Raw genomic sequence first — 20249 nt, forward strand, 5'->3', positions numbered from 1 at the left:
GGCACACCAGTGTGCCACAGCATACCATTTGAGAGCCACTGGCCTAAACAAATGAGATATAAACCATCTCCCACTCTCACTGTCCATCTGCTCCTCGCCTACAGTTCTCTTTCTCCTATTTAATATCTGTTCCAAAGTGGATAAATTAAATGACCTTGCTTAGAATAAGGTTAGTTAGATAACTTCATGTTCACCACCAGTATGTGCACCTTATTTCAATGTGCTTGTGGAGAAGAGGAGTTTTTAAAGGCTGAGATCTCATCAAGCATATCATCATGTAACTTGTCTTTTTAGATTTTGGTAAATGAGTTGTGGCCAGGGATTGTCACTGGAAGCTGCCTCTTGTTCTGGGTTTTGCTCTGTCATGATTGCATTGTGGCCAAAAGACAGGTGGTGCGTCTTTTTTTTCCAGGTAGCTGGAAACTTCACATTTGCAGCAGAGGTGCTCCTCACATTTTCACCCCCTACACTACATCCCCACATTTAGAGCAGACTAGTTGGAACAAAGGTATAGATGGCAAATTAAGTCAAGTAAAAAGTGGATTACTGGCTTAAAAATATACTCAAGCAAATTGTGGTATGGTTTAAAGAAAGGGACATAAAAGGTGAAAGTGAAAGCCCACCCCAGATTCACTCTTGTCTTGGAGCGAGATTTGTCTCCTTGGCATTTCACCTTGCTACCTTTGTTTTTTCGGCAATCTGCTAAGCGAATACCTTTTTATAATGTCCCAACCTTACCCACCACTGCTCAAATGTAGCAGCCCAGTAACGTCCCGACCTCAGCTACATTAGAAGAAAAGAGGGCAGCGTCTCTGCAGATAAATACACCCCCACACATCTCTACTGATGGTAGAGAGGAATTGCTTTTGTATGAGTCTACACATTGTTTTTTTTTTTTTTTTTTGTTGTTTTTAGGAAAATCCTGCATTATATACATTTAATAACTGGGGCCCAAAGCACTACAACACCTTGATTTCAAAGTTTCAGTCTCATGAGTGTATTATAACAGTCTATTCATGTCATTGTGCAGTATTTCTTCAGATATGAAACATCAATCTACCATATTGGTGTGATGTAGGCCCTGTCACAGCTATAGGCTTCATGGTCAGCATTTTTGTGATGCATGGAAATATTTAAAACCTGCAGGGTTTTCATTTGATATGAATCAGCTGGAAACATTGTAAAGTCATCTTGTGACTGAGCCAGCCACTGATTACAAAATCTGCTAGTGGCAGCTGTCATTACAGCCGACAATATTTTTGTTCATTGGCAAAAAGTGAGAAGCTGCTTCTGTTGCTTTCTCAAACTGCTCACTGTTTCAGACCCTGTCAGACATGCGCCTCTTTATGTTAATCTGCAGGCAGTTTTAACATGTTGGTGTCTTCAACACAGCACAAGTCTGAACCGGATACCATGACATTAACATAAAGGTTGCAGTAGCATGAGGTTAAGCTCGCAAATTTGCGAATCTGAGGATGGCAGAGGAATGGCACGCCTTACTCTGCCTCTGATTGTCTTACCCTGACATTTTATCCTAACCCCAACCGATCCCAATCCTCTTGCCTAACCTTAACCAATCCAACCAATGAAGGCGACGAGTACCAGTCAATCATAGGGAGAATAGGGCGAGTCATCATTTGCAAGTTTGCCTCTTGATTGTTCTGTACGACATCTATTGCACGTCTGTCCGTCCTGGAAGAGGGATCCCTCCTCAGTTGCTCTTCCTGAGGTTTCTACCATTTTTTTCCCCTGTTAAAGGGTTTTTTTGGGGAGTTTTTCCTTATCCACTGTGAGGGTCCAAAGGACAGAGGGATGTCATATGATGTAAAGCCCTGTGAGGCAAATTGTGATTTGTGATCTTGGGCTTTATAAATAAAATTGATTGATTGATTGATTGATTAACAGATTATTTTCAAGTCAAGTCAGTTCAATTCAATTTGTTTATAAAGCCCAATATCACAAATCACAATTTGCCTCACAGGGCTTTACAGCATAAGACATCCCTCTGTCCTTAGGACCCTCACAGCAGATAAGGAAAAACTCCCCAAAAAAAACCTTTAACAGGGGAAAAATGGTAGAAACCTCAGGAAGAGCAACTGAGGAGGGATCCCTCTTCCAGGACAGACGCGCAATAGATGTCGTACAGAACATCAACATAATAAATTTACACTGTTCCATATGACAAAATGATACATAAAGAGAGACAGAGAGATGCAGCACAGACAGTGATGATATTAGCTATGATAACACTCAAATTAGTAATAATATAATAATGATAATGATTGTATTTTGGTAGCATATATGTTATAAGTATATGACAGTATATTTATGTGACAATAATAGTCATGTGTATAATAAAAGGAGAAGTATGACAGTAATAACAGCAGTAGTAGGAGGCATCAGGCAGGAGCACAGCAGCAGCACAACTACGATCCACGATCCTGAGCCAGCCCTATTATTAGCTTCATCAAAAAGGAAAGTCTTAAGTCTAGTCTTAAATGTGGAGACGGAGACGGTGTCTAGAAGGTTCCTCTTCTGTCCACAGAAGAGGAGCCTGATCAGTCTGTCCTTTGCAGTGTGACGGGGGTAAAAGAGGTTTACTACAGTTATAACCTGACCAGCGCTCAGCCTGTGTGACAACCGAAAATAATCTTTTTTTTCCCCTTATTATTACCTCTCTAGCTCACCTCTCTCTTTCTCTCTCTGTTACAGGTGTAGCAACAGTAGCAACAAGGGGCAGGGCTTAGCAAATGGTTACTGATTGTTGGAAGTTCTTCATTCCTCAGGTGTTTGAACTCGAGTCAAGTTTGCTGGGTTTGAACTTGTTGACTCCCTATTGAGAAAGGTTTATACCTGTCTATGAGTGTCACATCACAAGGGACATCCTGTCCATCTTCATGTGTGAACACAGCTCTCACTTCGATTGGACAGCAGCCTGAGTCCCACTGCAGGCCCTCCTGAGAGGACACCGCAGGAGAGGACAGTCAGAGATGTCTCAAACCCACATCGGACAGAATCAGACATGTGAGAGTTACAGCCGCTCCTCTGCTCTGCGGTAAGACACACATACACATGTATGTAGGTTTCATTTCATCTGATTCACTCACTGACCCTGCTTTGACTGTTTCGTTGTTATGGCAACCAACTTGCCCACCAAATGTGTGTGTTTGTGTGTGCCGCTTTGCTCATTCAATGAAAGATCTTTTTAAGCCATAAACAGCTGAATTTGTGCAGAGCAGACCTGCCAGAGCGCAGAACACTGGTGACACCGGTGACGCCATGGTGCTGCAGATGTTCGTGATGATCGTGTGTGTGTGTGTGTGTGTGTGTGTGTGTGTGTGTGAGAGAGAGAGAGAGAGAGAGCTGCTGCTGATGCTGATGGGTGCATCTGGATGCCTGTCGCTGAGCTCTGCCATTTCTGTACTGAAGTACGGAGGCGGAGAGAGAGAGAGAGAGAGGAAGAGAGAGTGCATGTGTCAGTGTTAAACACACACACACTGTAGAGCCTCAGCTGCGACACACAGACCTGTCTGTGTCTAAAAATGGAAAGCACACTTGCTGTTGCTGAGAAGCCACAAGAAGCTTCTATATGTGGCGCGTGTACATACAGGGATTCATACTAACATCAGCCTTCGAAATAACGTGGATAAAAACAGTGACCACTAATGTCAGGTTACTACCATGGTGGTTGTTACAGGGAGGCAATTAATCAATTTTCTTTGTTTTAAATACACGCATTGTAATTTTCACGGGGGACAGAGGGACATGCCCCCCACACTTTACAAAATCCAAAGACTGTATGCGGCTATATAAAATGTGACCATGTTGCTATGGAGTGCAAATACAAATGTTTAATATCAGAGTTATGTCATCAGTGCGAGGCTACTAAACATGGCCAAGAGATAGTCCCAAACATAACCACAACATGTAATTTCACACTTTGTTTTTTATGCATTTGTTTGTATGTTTTTGGCACAGAATAAACAAACAACATGTAGAATATTATTTACTGGGCTTTAGAGATGCTGCCAAGTGGGGTTTGTTAGCTCTCTTTACTTCATAATGTTAATGTTTGCACATTCCTTGGTCAGTATTTTTGCACATTCCTGCACAAAACTGCACAGCTTTCATTTTAAGTCATATATTTTCTGATTTTTCTTTCCATATTTTTATTGTCATTTTTTTAAAATGTTATTTATGTTTCTTGACTGTTGCAGTATTTTCTTTTTGTCTTTTTTTTTATTTTTATATTTTTACTATATTTATTGCTGTGCACAGAAACACAAAGGCAAATTCCTCATATCTGAAAAACTGATTTAAAAAAAAAAAAACTGAATTCCTAAAATTTATAAAATTAATTCCTAAAAGTCCTGAAGGTCTTTCTCCCCGCCTGTCGTCTTTGTGCTGAGCTAAACTAACCAGAAGCTAGTTGTAACTTTTATTTACTGTACAAGACAAAGCAGCTTTATTTGTATAGCACATTTCATACACCAGGGCAATTATAAGTATATAAAATTAAAAAAATAATAATTAAATGAATTCAAAGTGCTTTACAGAGCAAGAAAATATAAAACATAACAAAGGATACAGATTTACAATTGAATTAAAAAGTAAAGAGAAAATTAAGATATAAAAGGTAAAATTAATTACTATGACACGATAGGAAGATATCCTCATCTAGCTGAAATGTTTCTCAAACTTCGAACTATTCCTTTAAAGACGCTTTTTCGCGCCTTATCGTACGTTGAGTTCAGTTTGTCCCTACGAAGGACCCGTACGACAGCCAGTGTAGTGCATGGTCGCCTGTGATTGGTCAGATTTGCCGGAGGAGTGCTTTGATTGGTCAGATTTGCCGGAGTAGCGCTTTGATTGGTCAGATTGACAGCGGCACCGGAGCGGGCGGAACAAGCGAACACTTTTCATGATAATTATATCTTCGTGTTATCCAGCTGCTGGCCACCGTAAAACACATTTAACCGTTTGATTTAGAGCTGAGTTTGGAGTCTGAAGAGACGCCATTATCAGATATATGTTATGTCTTTTTCGTGAAGTTTAAACAGACAGTTAAATACTGTTTTGACGGAGTGAGCCCTGTTAGCTTAGCAGAAGGTTAACTTCCCATTGGAATCACAGCTAACGTTAGTTATGCAGCGGTGTCATTGTGGCTAACAGCTAACAGGAGCGACAGCAGCAGCACCGGGACACAAGGTAACACAGGTGGCGAACCCAAAGGAACTACACACTTAATAACACTTAATGACCTAGCAACAGGCTTGTTAAGAAGTTTATGTTAGCGACAGACTGGCTGTAACTTTGGTCTGAGCTGAGCTAAACTACAAACCTGTGTTTTCATTCTTGCTGAGCATTTTCTTAACTCATCTCTTAATGTTAAGGCTGAGGTCCTTTCTTCCCAGACAGCCTCAGGTTTCAGTTAATTTCAACACGCAGAGGCTTTAAACTTGCTGTTGTTGTTGGATAACCCAGTATGTTTAAAACATAGCAAAAACAGTCTGATGAATGGAATATATATCTGTGAATTTGATTTATGATTCAAACAATTCTGGGCAGAAGTTGGGACTGATCAGCTTTGTTTAAAGTAGCTCTCATAACTGTGTTAAAGAAATATTAAAAAAATATAATAGATGCGCAAAGTATTCCTTTGTTCAGAGGGCGAGGCTTAACATTTAGGAATATGAATGAATGAACGCAAAATGGTTATTAGTTGTTCTTAGAAATTTGACATAATTAAAACAAAAATTTTACTCCTGAGAGGCTTTATGGATATTGAACTAAGGCCCATCTTTATCAAAGGTCTCAGATATTCAAACCACCATAGTGATGCAGCTTTGGTTGTAGTTATCAGTTTAGGAGCTTCACCTCATATGAAGTTGCATCACTCATTTTTGGCCAGCTAGAGTTATATCCCACTCTGACAAGATGGATAAATACAGGCCCTGATGCTAAAACCAACAATATCGTAGACCAGTGGCTGTTTGTAGCTCATTAACCTGCTTGTCTTTTTCTCTTTCTCCCCCACAGCATGAACTATCCCCCCACCAAGCGCCTTCGAGGCCTGAACCAGGAAGCAGTGACGACAGTGGCCTTTGATGACCCGTTTGGAGATGATGAGGACTTCACTCAGGACGACTTGGATGAGATTGATATCATCGCCTCGCAGGCCAACACTGGTGTCACCACACCTGGACTTGGGTCTAAACCAGGAACCAAACCCACTGAGCTGGCCCGTGGGTCTGCCTGGCCGTCGAATGCAGGGCACAGTAAATCTGTCAGCAGAGCCACATCCAACCACAGCAGAGAGAACGCGTTTGGGCTAAGCAGCAGCAGGGGAAATCCTGGGATACCAAGCAGAGAGCCTCTCGGTGAGCTTAGAGCAGATCATCAAAATATGGTCATATGTAAAGATCAAACCTTTGCTGAATTACATATTTCATCCCACAGACTACCAGCGTTATCATCTGTGTTTAAAATTCCTGCTCGAAAATTATTCAGCAGTTAAAGATTGTTTTTCTTCCTTCTAGGCAGTCATTGATTTCATTAAATTTCCTTCAAATCTACCTACATATTAAAGACTGACTGTAACAAAGACCATCACAGTCAGTTTGAAGATGAAAATCTTAGACTTTGAATGAAAACCAGGTGAAAACTGAGTGATAATCTGGTACGTTTGTAAATTGGTTGGTCTAATCAGCTGCTGTGTATTCTTACAGTAAACACACATACTGTCAGTTGGGAGACTTGTGAATATTTTATACAGTATATTTTCTATACTGTACTAAGATGTATTGATATACCTCTACTTTTTAAACCTGCAGAACCACTGCAGTATCCTTTAACAAGCATTGCTTAACATGCTTTTAAAATTTTGTTATTTTGTGTGTTCAGGTAACAGGCAGCAGCAGCTTGGGTTGGACAGAGATGACTCTTACTGTCTGCTGGAGGCTCAGCATGCAGAGCTAAAGAGGAAGGTGAGGCTCACTGCTTTCTCACTACCTAAAAAAGATAACCCATGTGCATCCAATCAGCAGGCAGATTTAGAGAAAGCAGCTGTTGTAAAGCATACTGAAGAATCACTACAGTGAACAAAACTATATAATCAGAGCAGGGAGACATAACAGTGCTTATGATATTCCATTGGCATGTGAGATTATAACATGAATTAAGTGTCATTTTCAAGTTTCTGTATTTTTGTTGAGCAGGGCTCATAAGATAAATTAAAACTGCTATTATCACGTGATATCATCTGAGTATCTCGAGGATATTTGCTGCACAGCAGTTGCAATACATAGGCGGAAGAGTGCAAATATAAAAATCTAAAATACCAATAATAATAACTTGTTAGGTGATTACCTCATTAAAAAACTACTGTAGGGTGATGTAACATCCGCTGAAGGCCTACAAATGAAAAACAGCCTTTTGAATAACTCTGGGTAAACACTGCTGTAAATCTGACTGTTATCCTCTTTGTACATTTTCCCTTTTGTTGTCTCTTAAGTGGATTTAAGGTTGTTTAAATTATTCCAAACTGTCTGACTGTATCATACACAGCATGTTCTGTATCAAGTAGTTCTAACTCATAGGGCCTTATTTTAATGATCCATAGGACATAGTACATGGCACAAGCACATTTAGGACACTGCTTGTCCAACTCCACTTTTGCTAGTTAAAGGGCACATAATCTGGGTGAAAAGTAAGGCAAATCAGTTCAACCAATCAAAGTGTCATCTTCCATTCCCTTTAAAAGCCAGGCATGTCTGCCTATGGCACACTGCAATTTACACGGCACCTTTGGCAAATTGGAAATGTGAGCAGTTCTCTGCTGACAGTGATACAGTAAGAGGAGTAATGTCACTGTAGCAAATATTGTTTAAGCAGCAAAACTAAAAGCTGTAGTTATAAACCTGACAGAAGAAAAAGGACTCAACATTTAGCCTCTGAAATAATCAATGAAGTAACGCTGCTCCTCGTGTGTACATTTGCACAGCGTGTCTCTTAATGGGGAGTTGGAAAGCAGCTCTGCTCAGCTCTCTGCTATGTTCACACTTTAGAGAATGTAATTAATATCCTCCTCATTAATAGTGTATTATTTCACCCTCCCGCAACCCATCTGTGTGTCTCTGTGTGTAACAGGCAGAGTGTACGCGTGTTGTGAACTTCCCTTTGTAGGCGCATCGTACTATCTGAATAATGCACTCTTTAAATAGCAGTAAAATATTACCATTGACCAACAAAAACTTGGCCTTAAGTCAATGATGGAATCACATTCTGCTGCCTCAAAATAGCTGTTCGCCAATAATATGCCTGACCACACATCATTTTGAGACTTACACCTCCATGGGCGCACAGATGGGTGCAAGTACATTTCTTACTTACACAACGTGGGTGCTGGCTGTGAAAATGACACCTGCATCAGTCTGAAAGTGGCAATGACAGTTGCACTGAGCTGTGCGCTGCTTCATGCTGGGTGTAAGATAGGGCCCTCTGTCTTTACTGAAGCTGTAGGATGTTTACACTGTGAAATATCAAAACCCTAAACTCTTTGTTTTTATCACCATTGCATCAAATGGAAATATTACACATCTTGTGCTTCATTTGTACATTTCCCCAAAGTTTATCCTGACATCTGATATTTCTGTGAGAATTTCTGATTAAGTACAGTGTATTTAAACTATGTAATGACTGTCCCACTGTTGTGTCACTGCTTGTCCAGGTGTTTTTAAGTACATAAATAACTGCGCCTTTCATCTGAAAACCTAAAGTCCAGTCTCTGTAGTTGGTAAAAGTCACTTTTTAGTCATTACAACAAATTAAAATTTGCATATTGATATGAAAACTTCCGAATCTGACCAGGCATTTGTTGTCACTGTTTGATTGTTGGTGTTACAGACACATTTCAGTCTGGACCAAGAAGGTGTTGAGGTTTGAAACCCAGATGTAGTAGGATTATATAAAGATAACAAGGAGCAGTGTGAGGTCATCCAAAGCAGTAGATATTTGCCATCAGTGTGGTTAAATGTCAAGTATAATGAGTGATTTGATTCTGCTGAGAACGGACTCTGTATAACCACTTCTTGCTGAATGTTTGTGTTATTAGCTGAAGGAGGTGGAGGAGGAGATTGTGTTGAAGAACGGCGAGATCCGGGTCCTGAGGGACTCTCTGAAGGGAGCTCAGCAGGAGAAGGAGACCCAGAGGCAGAACCAGATCCAGCTGGAGACCCAGAGACAGAAAGAGCAGAGCGATAGGGAGAAGGAGCTCAACAGGAAGGTGAGGAGCTGAGAAATACACACGCATACAGTCAGGTCCATAATTATTTGGACAGTGTTACAGTTGTCATCATTTTGCCTCTGTACACCACCACAATAGGTTTTAAATGAAACAATGAATACCTGCTTAAAGTGCAGACTCTCAGCTTTCATTTAAGCCTTTTTTCAAAAATGTAATATGAACCGTGTAGGAATTACAACCATTTCTTCACACAGTCCCCCGACTTTAAGGGCTCATAAGTATTTAGACAAACTAACATAATCATCAATTAAACAGTCAGTTTTAATACTTGGTTGCAAATCCTTTACAGTCAATGACTGCCTCAAGTGTTGGACACATAGGCATCATCAGATGCTGGGTTTCTTCCCTGGTGATGCTCTACCAGCCCTTTACTGTAGCCGTCTGCACTTCCTGCTTGTGTTTTGGGTGTTTTGCCCTCAGTTTTGGCTTCAGCAAGAGAAACGCATGCTCAATTGGATTCAGGTCAGATGATATGACTTGACCATCACAGAACATTCCACTTCTTTGCCTTAAAAATGTCTTTGGTTGCTTTTGCAGTATGCTTCAGGTCATTGTCCAACTGCACTGTGAAGCATCATCTAATGAGTTTTGAAGCATTTAGTTGAATCTGAGCAGATAATGGTGCCCCAAACACTTCAGCTTTCATCCTGCTGCTCTTGTCAGCAAGACAAGACTTCACTAGAATAAATACAGAGGGTTTATCACAAGATGCAAACCATTGGTTAGCCTTAAAAATAGAAGGCCAGATTAGAGTTTGTCAAAAACCATCTAAAAAGCCTGTACAGTTGTGGAACAGCATACTATGGACAGATAAAACAAAGATCAACTACCAGAATGATGGGAAGACAAGAGAAGGAAGAAGGGAAGGAACTGCTCATGATCCAAAGCACACCACCTCATCAGTGAAGCATGGTGGAGGTACTGTTATGTCATGGCCATGTATGGCTGCCAGTGGAACTGGTTCTCTTGTATTTATTGATGATGTGACTGCTGACAAGAGCAGCAGGATGAAAGCTGAAGTGTTTGGGGCACCATTATCTGCTCAGATTCAACCAAATGCTTCAAAACTCATTGGACGATGTTTCACAGTGCAGTTGGACAATGACCTGAAGCATACTGCAAAAGCAACCAAAGACATTTTTAAGGCAAGGAAGTGGAATGTTCTGCAATGGCCAAGTCATATCATCTGACCTGAATCCAATTGAGCATGCGTTTCTCTTGCTGAAGCCAAAACTGAGGGCAAAACACCCAAAACACAAGCAGGAAGTGCAGACGGCTACAGTAAAGGGCTGGTAGAGCATCACCAGGGAAGAAACCCAGCATCTGATGATGCCTATGTGTCCAACACTTGAGGCAGTCATTGACTGTAAAGGATTTGCAACCAAGTATTAAAACTGACTGTTTAATTGATGATTATGTTAGTTTGTCCAAATACTTATAAGCCCTTAAAATTGGGGGACTGTGTGAAGAAATGGTTGTCATTCCTACACGGTTCATACTACATTTTTGAAGAAAGCCTTAAATGAAAGCTGAGAGTCTGCACTTAAAGCAGGTATTCATTGTTTCATTTAAAACCCATTGTGGTGGTGTACAGAGCCAAAATGACGACAACTGTATCATTGTCCAAATAATTATGGACCTGACTGTATGTAATACAGTTCATATAATCCTCAGAATAACATAATGACATGTTCCCCTTGTTTAGGTTCAGTCTTTACAATCTGAGCTGCAGTTTAAAGAAGCAGAGATCAATGAGATCAAGACCAAACTGCACAGCTCAGACAAAAACAAGACGGCCTCTCCACTGCCAAGACACAGGTCAGTTATCATCAACAGCAGACGATAGATTTAAATGCTCTATGTTTTATATCAATGTAAACTGGATGTCTTTTTGGACTGTTGTTTGGACAAATCAAGACATTTAAAGGGGACCTGTTGAACTAGAAGAGTGTATGGAGTTGAGATAAGTAAAATGAGACCTAAAGGAAATATTTCATCAGGAGGTCAAAGGTTACACTGTAGAGGAGCAGCTGCAGCTGTACGACTCACCAGTTTTGGTTTTAAACTGAGTCAGAGTGATCGATTATCATCTGTTTTTTTCTTTCTCTCTCCTCTCAGTCCTAAAGTGCTGAGCTCTCTGGCCCAGCTGCATCATGGGACCGGTAGCAGCTCCTCCTCTCCAACAGGAAATGGGTTCATCACCAAGGAGTCATTTGGAGCTCCAGGCCCGTCCAGAACAACACCAGTGAAGACACGGAGAGACAGTGGGTCACATGATAAAGGTGATAATAGTGAAACAGTTGTGTTGAGGAGAAGCAGATTTTGACATGTGCTTGTATTGGTGTGTTCCAGCAGACAGAGGGACATCCAGCAGCAGATCTGGCGACAAACAGGACACGTCTCGCCCGGACCCTTTCCTGTCTGTCAGACCTGCGCACCTAAGGCACCGAGGTCAGTCACTTCGCAGTGCTGCTTCATACTAAACAACCTGCAACACAGTTTGAGTAAAATCTCTTTGGTAGCTCCCCTTCCTCTCATTTACTTACGCTCAGGTCAGACCAAAGAGAGAAAAGTTGCAGCTGTGTGAGTGACCATAGGTGTTGACTTCCTCCCTCAGTCCTCCGAGTGTCAAACTCACCAAGTTCACTTCAGGTTTTCAGTCAAATGGAACAACACTTATGATGGCAGCTGGGATTTCCCTGAGGGGAAGTGCCAAGGCAAATGAAACACAACCTTGAAGTTTGAAAGATGAGGGCATTTACCAGACAAGGAGGGTCTAATCAAAGACACTATCCAGTTGCATTATGGGAAATGTAGGATCTTGGTCCATATAAGAGACTGGAAGTCAGATAATGCCATCTGCTGGACACATTTTGACCATTCGTTTATTAATTAATGAAGACGTCTGTGTGTGTTCTGTGGTGTTCTCCAGGTGGAGTCCTTCTCGGGTTGTTGCTGCAGCAGCCTTTGTCTCCCAGCAGCCTTGGCCTGTCTCACTTGCTGTCCATGAGTCTGACTGATATCCACCTGACATCCAGGTAAATGCCCTCATCTGTAGCCATGGCAACGTGGTCACTAAGGGAGTGTAGTATGTATAACAACACAGCACTGTAGTAGTCAGAGGGAAGGAGTTTGCAGCAGTGACTTGAGAGAGAAACAGATTTTGGTTCAGATATCTGGTGTGCCAGATATCTGGTGTGCCAGAATAAAGTTTGATCAAGGAGTGCAAAGTATGTAACCTCCCCCAGCCACATCAGTGAAGCAATTCATGCTCATTAAAAGTCACCCTGGTTTAATAAATTCAAGGAATAAACACATCATTTTGTGTGATTAGATCAGCATCATCGAGTTTGTTTCTAAAGCCAACGCACCAGACGTCCTTTGGAAATCTTGCATTTAAGTCCACCTCACTCACTTGCAAAAAACATACATGTTATTATATTATGATCACTTAAACATCTACTGTATCTTCAGTGTTGCTTTGAAGTCACTAAATGCAACCAACTCACCTCGTCAGCAAATTCACCAAAACACAAATCGTAGGAAAATTTTTATTTTACTTTTAATTAGATCTCATCTGAGATTTAATTTTCAACCTTCATGACACTATTTTGACTTCAGTAGTTGGATCAACAGTAGTAGGAGTCATGATTGTAGTACCATCAGTAGGTCACATTGCAGAAGAAACACAAAGGAGCTGAATTGTTATAAAGACTAACTGATGTGTTGTTTTGTTTTTTTTTGTTGCATGTTGTGATTTCAGCGAGCTGTCTACAAATTTTCTGTTGGACTGTGATGCTGCAGCCAGCGTCAGTGGCAGTGGAGGCGGAGCTCCCAGAACAGCTCTGAGTTCGGTCCAGAGTCTGGCTATAACCGGACTCAACATGCTGAGTCAGAGCCGACCGGCATCTTCAGCCAGCAGCAGAAACATAAGGTAGACTGACTGAGATACTTCAGCTGCTATGCTGAAACCTAACTGACTGATATCTTCTGCGCTCTGAAAAATCCTGAGCAACAAAACACTATTAAAGCTGAACAGTTCTTTAGACAATAGAGCCCTCTGGTGGCCAAAAGATGTATCAGCAGCACTGAAATGGCCACATAGCAAAACACCATCACAAGGACATGTTAATGTAGATTTAAAAAAGTATTACCCTGCACATTTAACCCATCAGGTCTGCAAATCACTGAGAATTACTGATTCATCATATTTCAAATACTTTTTAACACAGAAGTAACACAGAGTGTGCTGGACAGGCCAAAGATACCACAAGTTAATTTGCATTTTTATAGAGTACATTTTTAACCATTTAAGAAAAAGAAGGCAACACATCCATTAACAACAGTTTTATCAAACTAAAATAGGAGTTTCTGTCTGTCTGTCCTTTGATTTTCTTGACACCTGTTCATCCTATCGACTTCACACTTGGCAGGTGAATTCTGAAAACCCAGTGAAATGCAGTGTTGAGATCCGAGGGACATATGTGTTAGCAGTGTGTTATGTACACACTGTGTAATGTATTTAGAGGGGGCCCATATTAACTGTTACACTATTGAACAGCATGCTGGGTACGTTTTCGTTCTCCATCGCTCCCTACAGTACGTTCAAAAACAGATAAAGAAAGAGGGGTATAACATTGTAGCAAACTCAAACATTTCAAGCGTCAGCGACTTAACTTTCTGACTGAATTTATTTGTCCCCAGGAAATAGCCTGGTCCCAGATAGCTAGCTGATAGCAAATAATGTGTATACTCTGGCACAGTGGTGGGTCACAGTCTAAAAGTGCATCACAAGTCCATTCTGAATTGTCCACAAGTGACTTGCAGATGTGTCAAGTTTATAAAAAAACACTTTATCTTTTGAAATACTGTTTCCTGCTGTAGATTGAGTGACTAACCGACAACTACTTGACAGAGACAGTAAATTAGCTCACAACTGAAAAAGTAGGCAATAAATATTGAAATAATTGACCACGCCACCCCTTTATCTCTGATACAGATGTAATGTGTGATTTGGACAACCATCATTTATCTTAGCGCGACATTTTTAAAAACATCTAAATCCTTTTTTGTGTGTGTCTTTGGAGGTTGTGTCCTGGAGCTGTCCTCCTCCTCCCTCTGTTGGACCTTCACCTGTCTCGGCTCTGTCAGGCTCTGGATTTGCTCCGTTCCTCACACTCTGCTGGCAGTGGTGGATCAAACTCCACCGCTGCCAGCTCCCTTCCAGCGGGCCGCGCTGCTCCTGCTGCTGCACAGGGAAGACTGGAGGAGGCTGGTTTGACTGGTTTCAGCGTGGAGGACACTGGCTTGGCTGCTCTGAGGCTCCTCTACCTGGTGCTGGCCCACAGTGACGAGGTGATGACACAACAGTGACAACTCACACATGATAACTACTGATAGTTGTGATGTGACAAAAGCTCTTTTCCGTCCAAATGTTAAACTCACACTTGTGAAATTCCTGGAAAAGTTATGAAAGTAGAAAAAGATTGTTCCATCTATCTATATCGGTTATTGGCCAAATAAGTTGTGATGTTTTGTGATGCTGTCAGGCAGTGGAGGCTGTGCTGTCAAAGGAGAGTCAGAGCAGAGCTACAGACAAAAAGGTACAAACAAAAAAAACACGCTCCCACTGTCAACGTTATCACCTGTCCCTCCTCACCTTCATCACAGTCAAGAAGGCTTATATCAAAATACGAACTTTATGATATGAACCTACGTTTTGTTTGTTTAATTTCCCCTCGAAAAAAAACATTTCACTGAAATCCTCCTCTCTCTGTCTCTCCCTCTGGTCTTAGACTGAGCGTTCTGTTGCAGGTGTGGGTCTGAGCTCCCAGAATGCCTTGCTGCAGTCATTGTTAAGGCTGTGTGAAGCAGGGCGAGGCAGTGGCTCACAGAATGAGGAGCTTGTCCTCAATGCCATGAAGACCCTGTGTGTCCTTATTGAGAGGACGCCACACACTCACACAGACAGGTACACACACTGCAGGCAACCATTAAGAACAACGAGCAGTCGGGAGGTCAAAGGTCAAAGTCGGTCGTATTGTTCTTCTGTATGATTATATGATGGAAACATAATAATCAATAGTTGATAATCTGATCATATGTGACAACAGACTTTTGCAAATAAAATAAGCACCTTGAAAATAAATGTATGAACATGAATTCAACTTTTGTTTGAGTACTTAAAAACCTTGAAACCTTGACCTTGAAAATGTATTTTTCAAAATGTATTTAAAACTATATTTAATGTTCAAGTATAGGTTGCAAGATATTTGTCAATTTCTCAATACTACGATTGTTTGTAAGAGTTTGTTTTCTAGGTGCAGGCAGCAGTGAAGGTGTCATGAAACTTCACCCACTCACACACCCTTTAGTTCAAATTCTTTTTAACAGTTCTCCAGTTACATAGAACAGTTTACGAGATCAAACGCATATGATGCAACTCTCATCTGGGGGGAATAGTACTGGAGGTAGAGGAGTGGCTGAGCTGGGAGTGATGCGGGTTTACGACTTTCCACTGACTGTCAGCAGTTACGTAAAACATGACTGTAAACTACGTGCAGTGATTTACAGGCACTGACACACAGAGTAAAAATATGATGAAATATTAAATCGTTAGTCAGAACAACAGTCCAGTAACCAAAAGAAGGAACTCCTGCGTGTTATAACTATATAACTAATGTGATTAATTTATTATTTCAGTGTTGACTAGTATTGTTTTAGTTTCACTGACAGTTTCTCTGTCTCTCCCTGTCAGGTTGCAGTGTGTGTTGCAGGTGCTGTGTGTGTGTTTGTCAGCAGACTGCAGGTTGCAGATGGTTTCTGGGAGTGTGTCTGTCCTCACGTCCATGTCTGACCACCAGACACTGGCTCAGCAGCTCTGCTCTCAGCATGGTGAGTCTCTGCCCACTGATACAGCACAGTTACTGCAGTGACTCCAACTCATCTGTAATTTAATGTCATTTATACATTAAGTAACTGCTCTTTGATGATTTTTTTTATCTAGTTTTTGCTTCAGATATTCACTCAGTTGTTTTAAGTTTCTGCTCCACATGATTTTGATTTTTTTTTTAAAAAGAAAAGCTTCACTAATTGTTTGTTGTTTTGTTTAGACCCGTGTGTTTTCCTGAAGTTGTTCCAGTTCATCAGAACCAGACCAGACAACCAAGCAGCACACAGAGACTGGATTCTCCTGGACCTGCAGGTAACACATACACACACCACGTTTTGGACTAACTTGCATTTGCCATCTGGTCTGGCGATGTCAGGCTAACATCCTACATGAGATGTAAATGAATAACAGCATGGATAGAATTTTCTTATGTTTCAAACAAAATGTTCTAAGCGGTCCGACCACATCTTAAGTGTTCCTACCTCATACTCTCCTCCAGGCTGCATCCCACTGCTGCCCTGATGTCTCTCCAACAGCTGTTTTTTTTGTGTGTGTGTGTGTGTGTGTGTGTGTGTCTTTGTAGTTTTACACCACGGGTTGTTAAAATGGGAATAATGCTACACACTTTGAGACAGTCGGTCTTCAAACACATTCTTGGTGTTGCAATCTGTTGTTACCATGAAGTTGTTGAGTAAAGAATGACAAAAAGAGATGTTCAGATGCTGACTTCTTTCTCACCTCCACATGCCTTCTCTGTGTTATGTGGTACAGAAAGTCAGATTGTCACGTTTGGAATGTTACAAAAAAAGATGCTGTTATTTTATGTGATGTCATGTTACGACAGAGCGAAAGAGAACAAGACAGGTTGGTTAACAGCTCAAACCTGTGATATTTTATCATCATACTGAAGTCCTCAAGGCACTGAAGCTGGACATCAACCAGTCAGTGTGGATTTAAGGCTGCACTAATCAATATTTTTATATTAGAAGTGTGTTTTTATGTTCAACTTCTTGTGTATTAAGTACATTAAACATTTTTAGAAAGAATCCTCCCTGTTTTCTGATCTTCTCTTGTTTTAAATAGCCGATGAAAACTCAACTCTTCCTTCATGTTTACGTGTTGTCTTGATGAATTACACTTTCAAGTGTTGAGTTTCACAACAATTAAAACAAATAAAGTAGAACTGACCGAAACTAATTCATTAATGAAAGCAGTATTTGTATTAAAGACGGGAAATTTGAAGGCATCAGAGTGGTGAGTTCAACATGACTAATTAATGTGCATAGAATTAATGTGGGAATGTACACTATACTGAATTTATTATTTGAATAAGAATAATACAAGTAATTTCACTCCTCAGTGTTTTTATAAAGGCTTGCCCTTCATTTGTTTGTTTCAGCTGCAGCTAATATTTGAGCTTAGCTTTTATTTGAGGATTTACAGTGCTTCTATTTTGGCTGTTTTTGTGTCTCAGGTGGTTTGTTTGCTGAGCAAACTGATGACTCAGAGGGCAGAGAGCTGGACCGCCAGCCAGCGCAGAAGCTGTCAATGTTACACTGAGGTAAAACTCTCTGACCCTCTTTTACATAATGACACTAACACTGTGTTGCAGTTTACTACAAGCGTCTGTCTTGCTCTCTCAGTTGGTTCAGACAGTGGTGATTGTTTTCCATCGTCAGTGGTTGGATCTTCGTGGTTCTCAGGATCCGACAGACTCAGCAGGTCAGTCGCATCTCAGCTTTAAAACACAAGCCTGCAAATATTCACAGCTCTGTCCCTTCTACTGTTCATGACACCTAACAATCTGTCTCTACACAATTATCATTTGCAACTCAGTTTGTTTTTTCTTGTTTTCCCCTCAGGCATGGCCCCACCCCCACAGAAATGCCCCACCCCCTCGTTGCCATGGTGGTGCGGCCCGGCAGCGTCTCTGCTCAGGGAGTGTCTGCTGCTGCTTCACTGGCTGCTGCTGCATCACGGCAGCTTCTCAGAGAGCTGCAGGCCGCTGCTGCACATGTATGACCAGGTGATCCCTGCTGTGCGAGACACGCTGAGGAAGATCCCCAGGCTGAGCGAGAGCGAGGGTACACACACACACGCACACAACTTTCAGACATTAAGACATGCTTTTCACTCATTTTCACTTTACTTTCTCCTAAAACATTACTCAAGCTAACAGAAACACCTGTAAGTGAACTGGGATAACTAAACACTTAAGTACTACTGACTGTGTCTAACACACACACTATCAATAGACTTAAAAACATACAAGCCTAGCAACACTAAGGCTACAAACGACCCGCAATGCAACGCTCTCTGTGGCAGCTTACACTGGTATGCTCTCTGTTTTAAAAAGAATATCTGCTATTGTAAAAATTTTCAAACAAATAAAATATGGTCCCCATATTTACAGGCAATTTCTAGAAATAAGTAGTGTCTCATATCTGGGGCCAATATGGTGTGTTTGTTTACAGCAGCTCATACAGATGGATTTTCAGGCTCAGAGAGGCAGCTGTTGCTCTACACTCTACCAATATTAATTTCAGTTAGATGCAGATTGTATTTGATAAAACATGCAGCTGGTGATTATCAAAAGTAACTTCACCCTGGTTTTTTTGGAAGCCTTTCCTCACACAACCTACACTGAATGTGACTGCTGAGACATTTGACTGCACTTTCCTCAACTTGCAACAAATGAAACTGTATTTAAAGAAATCAAAATAGATGTTTAAGGGTTTTTAATCTCATATGTCTTGTGCTGAATGTCACATATATGCCAGTATCTGGCCCAACGACAAACAAAATAATTTAGAGTTTTTCCTTTCCTGGAAAAAAGATAAAAAAAATGTTGATGACTCATCCTGGACTGGGAGGTGTATACTAATGTTGTGCCCAGTGAAATGTAATAATATAGACACAGGCCTAAAAGTGGAATGCGTCAGCTCCATCGTAGGGGTGAGCCTGCGCCTCTTTTTCACCAGCAGCACTGCTGGCTTCAGATCTCAGCTCAAACATGTATCATGGCTTCACTCCAACATGACTTTGTCGTGGTCATCTTTTTCCTCGATTTCATGCCTGTGCAGTTTGTTGGTAAAATCTGCAGCTGTACGCATTAGTGGCGGCAAGATGTTCTCGACCACAGAGAGCAGGCTGTCCTCATCGCTCTTCTTCGTGTCGAGTTAGTAGCCGCTGTCAATCTGAACTCTGGCAGGGATATGTAACACACGTTCAGCTCTGTTGGTTACAGTAAATGCCAATCAATATCCATGACAAGACCGTCCCTAGCTTTGTGTTTTTACAGGAAAGATGTAAATATGCAGAATCAAATAGTTCTCTAACAGTTTCATGGGAACTTCAATATGTATCAGTCATGTCATGGCTGAGCCCTGATCCACTTAATCAGGTCAGTATGGATGTTTTCTCTTTCAACCATGTGTGTTGCTGCTGTCTGTTATTACAGTTTAACTACATCAATGTCAAAATATTAATATTATGGTATGACATGTTTTTATTACATTAGGATTTGTACATGTCGTATCATTGACAACCTTATATGGCATCCTTAGTTTCAATTTCACATCTTACTGGGAGTGTTCAGGTGTCCACATACTTTTGGCCACTCAGAACTCAGAAGTTAACAGACCCATCTTTTTCCTGCTTCCTGTTTTCTGTCTCTCAGAGCTGGCGTTGGAGGAGATCTGCCGCTCAGAGGGCGACGACACTGATGACATGGACACTGATAATGGCTCCTGATTGGCTGCTGCCACAGCGACCAATGAGCCGACACAAGAGACAGTTTACTGACTGTTAATTGGACTTTTTTAGACTGAGACAAGGACAGAACCGTTCTGTGATGAAGTGGATGTTGGAGAGAAATGAAGTATCATTGAAAATTCAGAGGTCTGAAGTGACGGACAGTCACAGGATTTATTCTGCTGTCTGATGTGATTTAATAATAAAATGTGAAGGTGAGACAAACTGCTGCTGCTCTCTTGTTGTTTCTTCACCTCCTGTCTATACTCTTTGAGGGACTCTACTCAACTCTTAAACATT

General features: G+C 41.1%; 1 protein-coding gene across 4 annotated transcripts; it reads left to right on the forward strand.

The window, feature by feature from the left end:
• Positions 1-2889: 2889 nt before the first annotated feature.
• On the forward strand, positions 2890-20175 carry atrip (ATR interacting protein). 4 transcript variants are annotated; one of them, XM_033626354.2, is made up of 18 exons: positions 2890-3055; positions 6040-6380; positions 6904-6986; positions 9113-9283; positions 11010-11122; positions 11423-11568; positions 11660-11755; positions 12237-12342; positions 13068-13238; positions 14392-14659; positions 14854-14907; positions 15100-15275; positions 16062-16198; positions 16417-16508; positions 17671-17757; positions 17840-17918; positions 18059-18280; positions 19876-20175. In XM_033626354.2, exons 1-18 carry the CDS (start codon positions 2991-2993, stop codon positions 19947-19949), a joined length of 2481 nt encoding a protein of 826 aa, XP_033482245.1. In that variant the 5' UTR covers positions 2890-2990; the 3' UTR covers positions 19950-20175. The 4 variants fall into 4 exon arrangements, with proteins under 4 accessions (XP_033482245.1, XP_033482244.1, XP_033482246.1 ...); XM_033626353.2 differs by having other exon boundaries at positions 2891-3055; positions 11657-11755; XM_033626355.2 differs by lacking the exon at positions 2890-3055 and adding an exon at positions 4893-5208 and having other exon boundaries at positions 11657-11755.
• The last annotated feature ends 74 nt before the right edge of the window (positions 20176-20249 follow it).

The sequence above is a fragment of the Epinephelus lanceolatus genome, chromosome 1, assembly GCF_041903045.1.
Source record: "Epinephelus lanceolatus isolate andai-2023 chromosome 1, ASM4190304v1, whole genome shotgun sequence".
NCBI lineage: Eukaryota > Metazoa > Chordata > Actinopteri > Perciformes > Serranidae > Epinephelus > Epinephelus lanceolatus.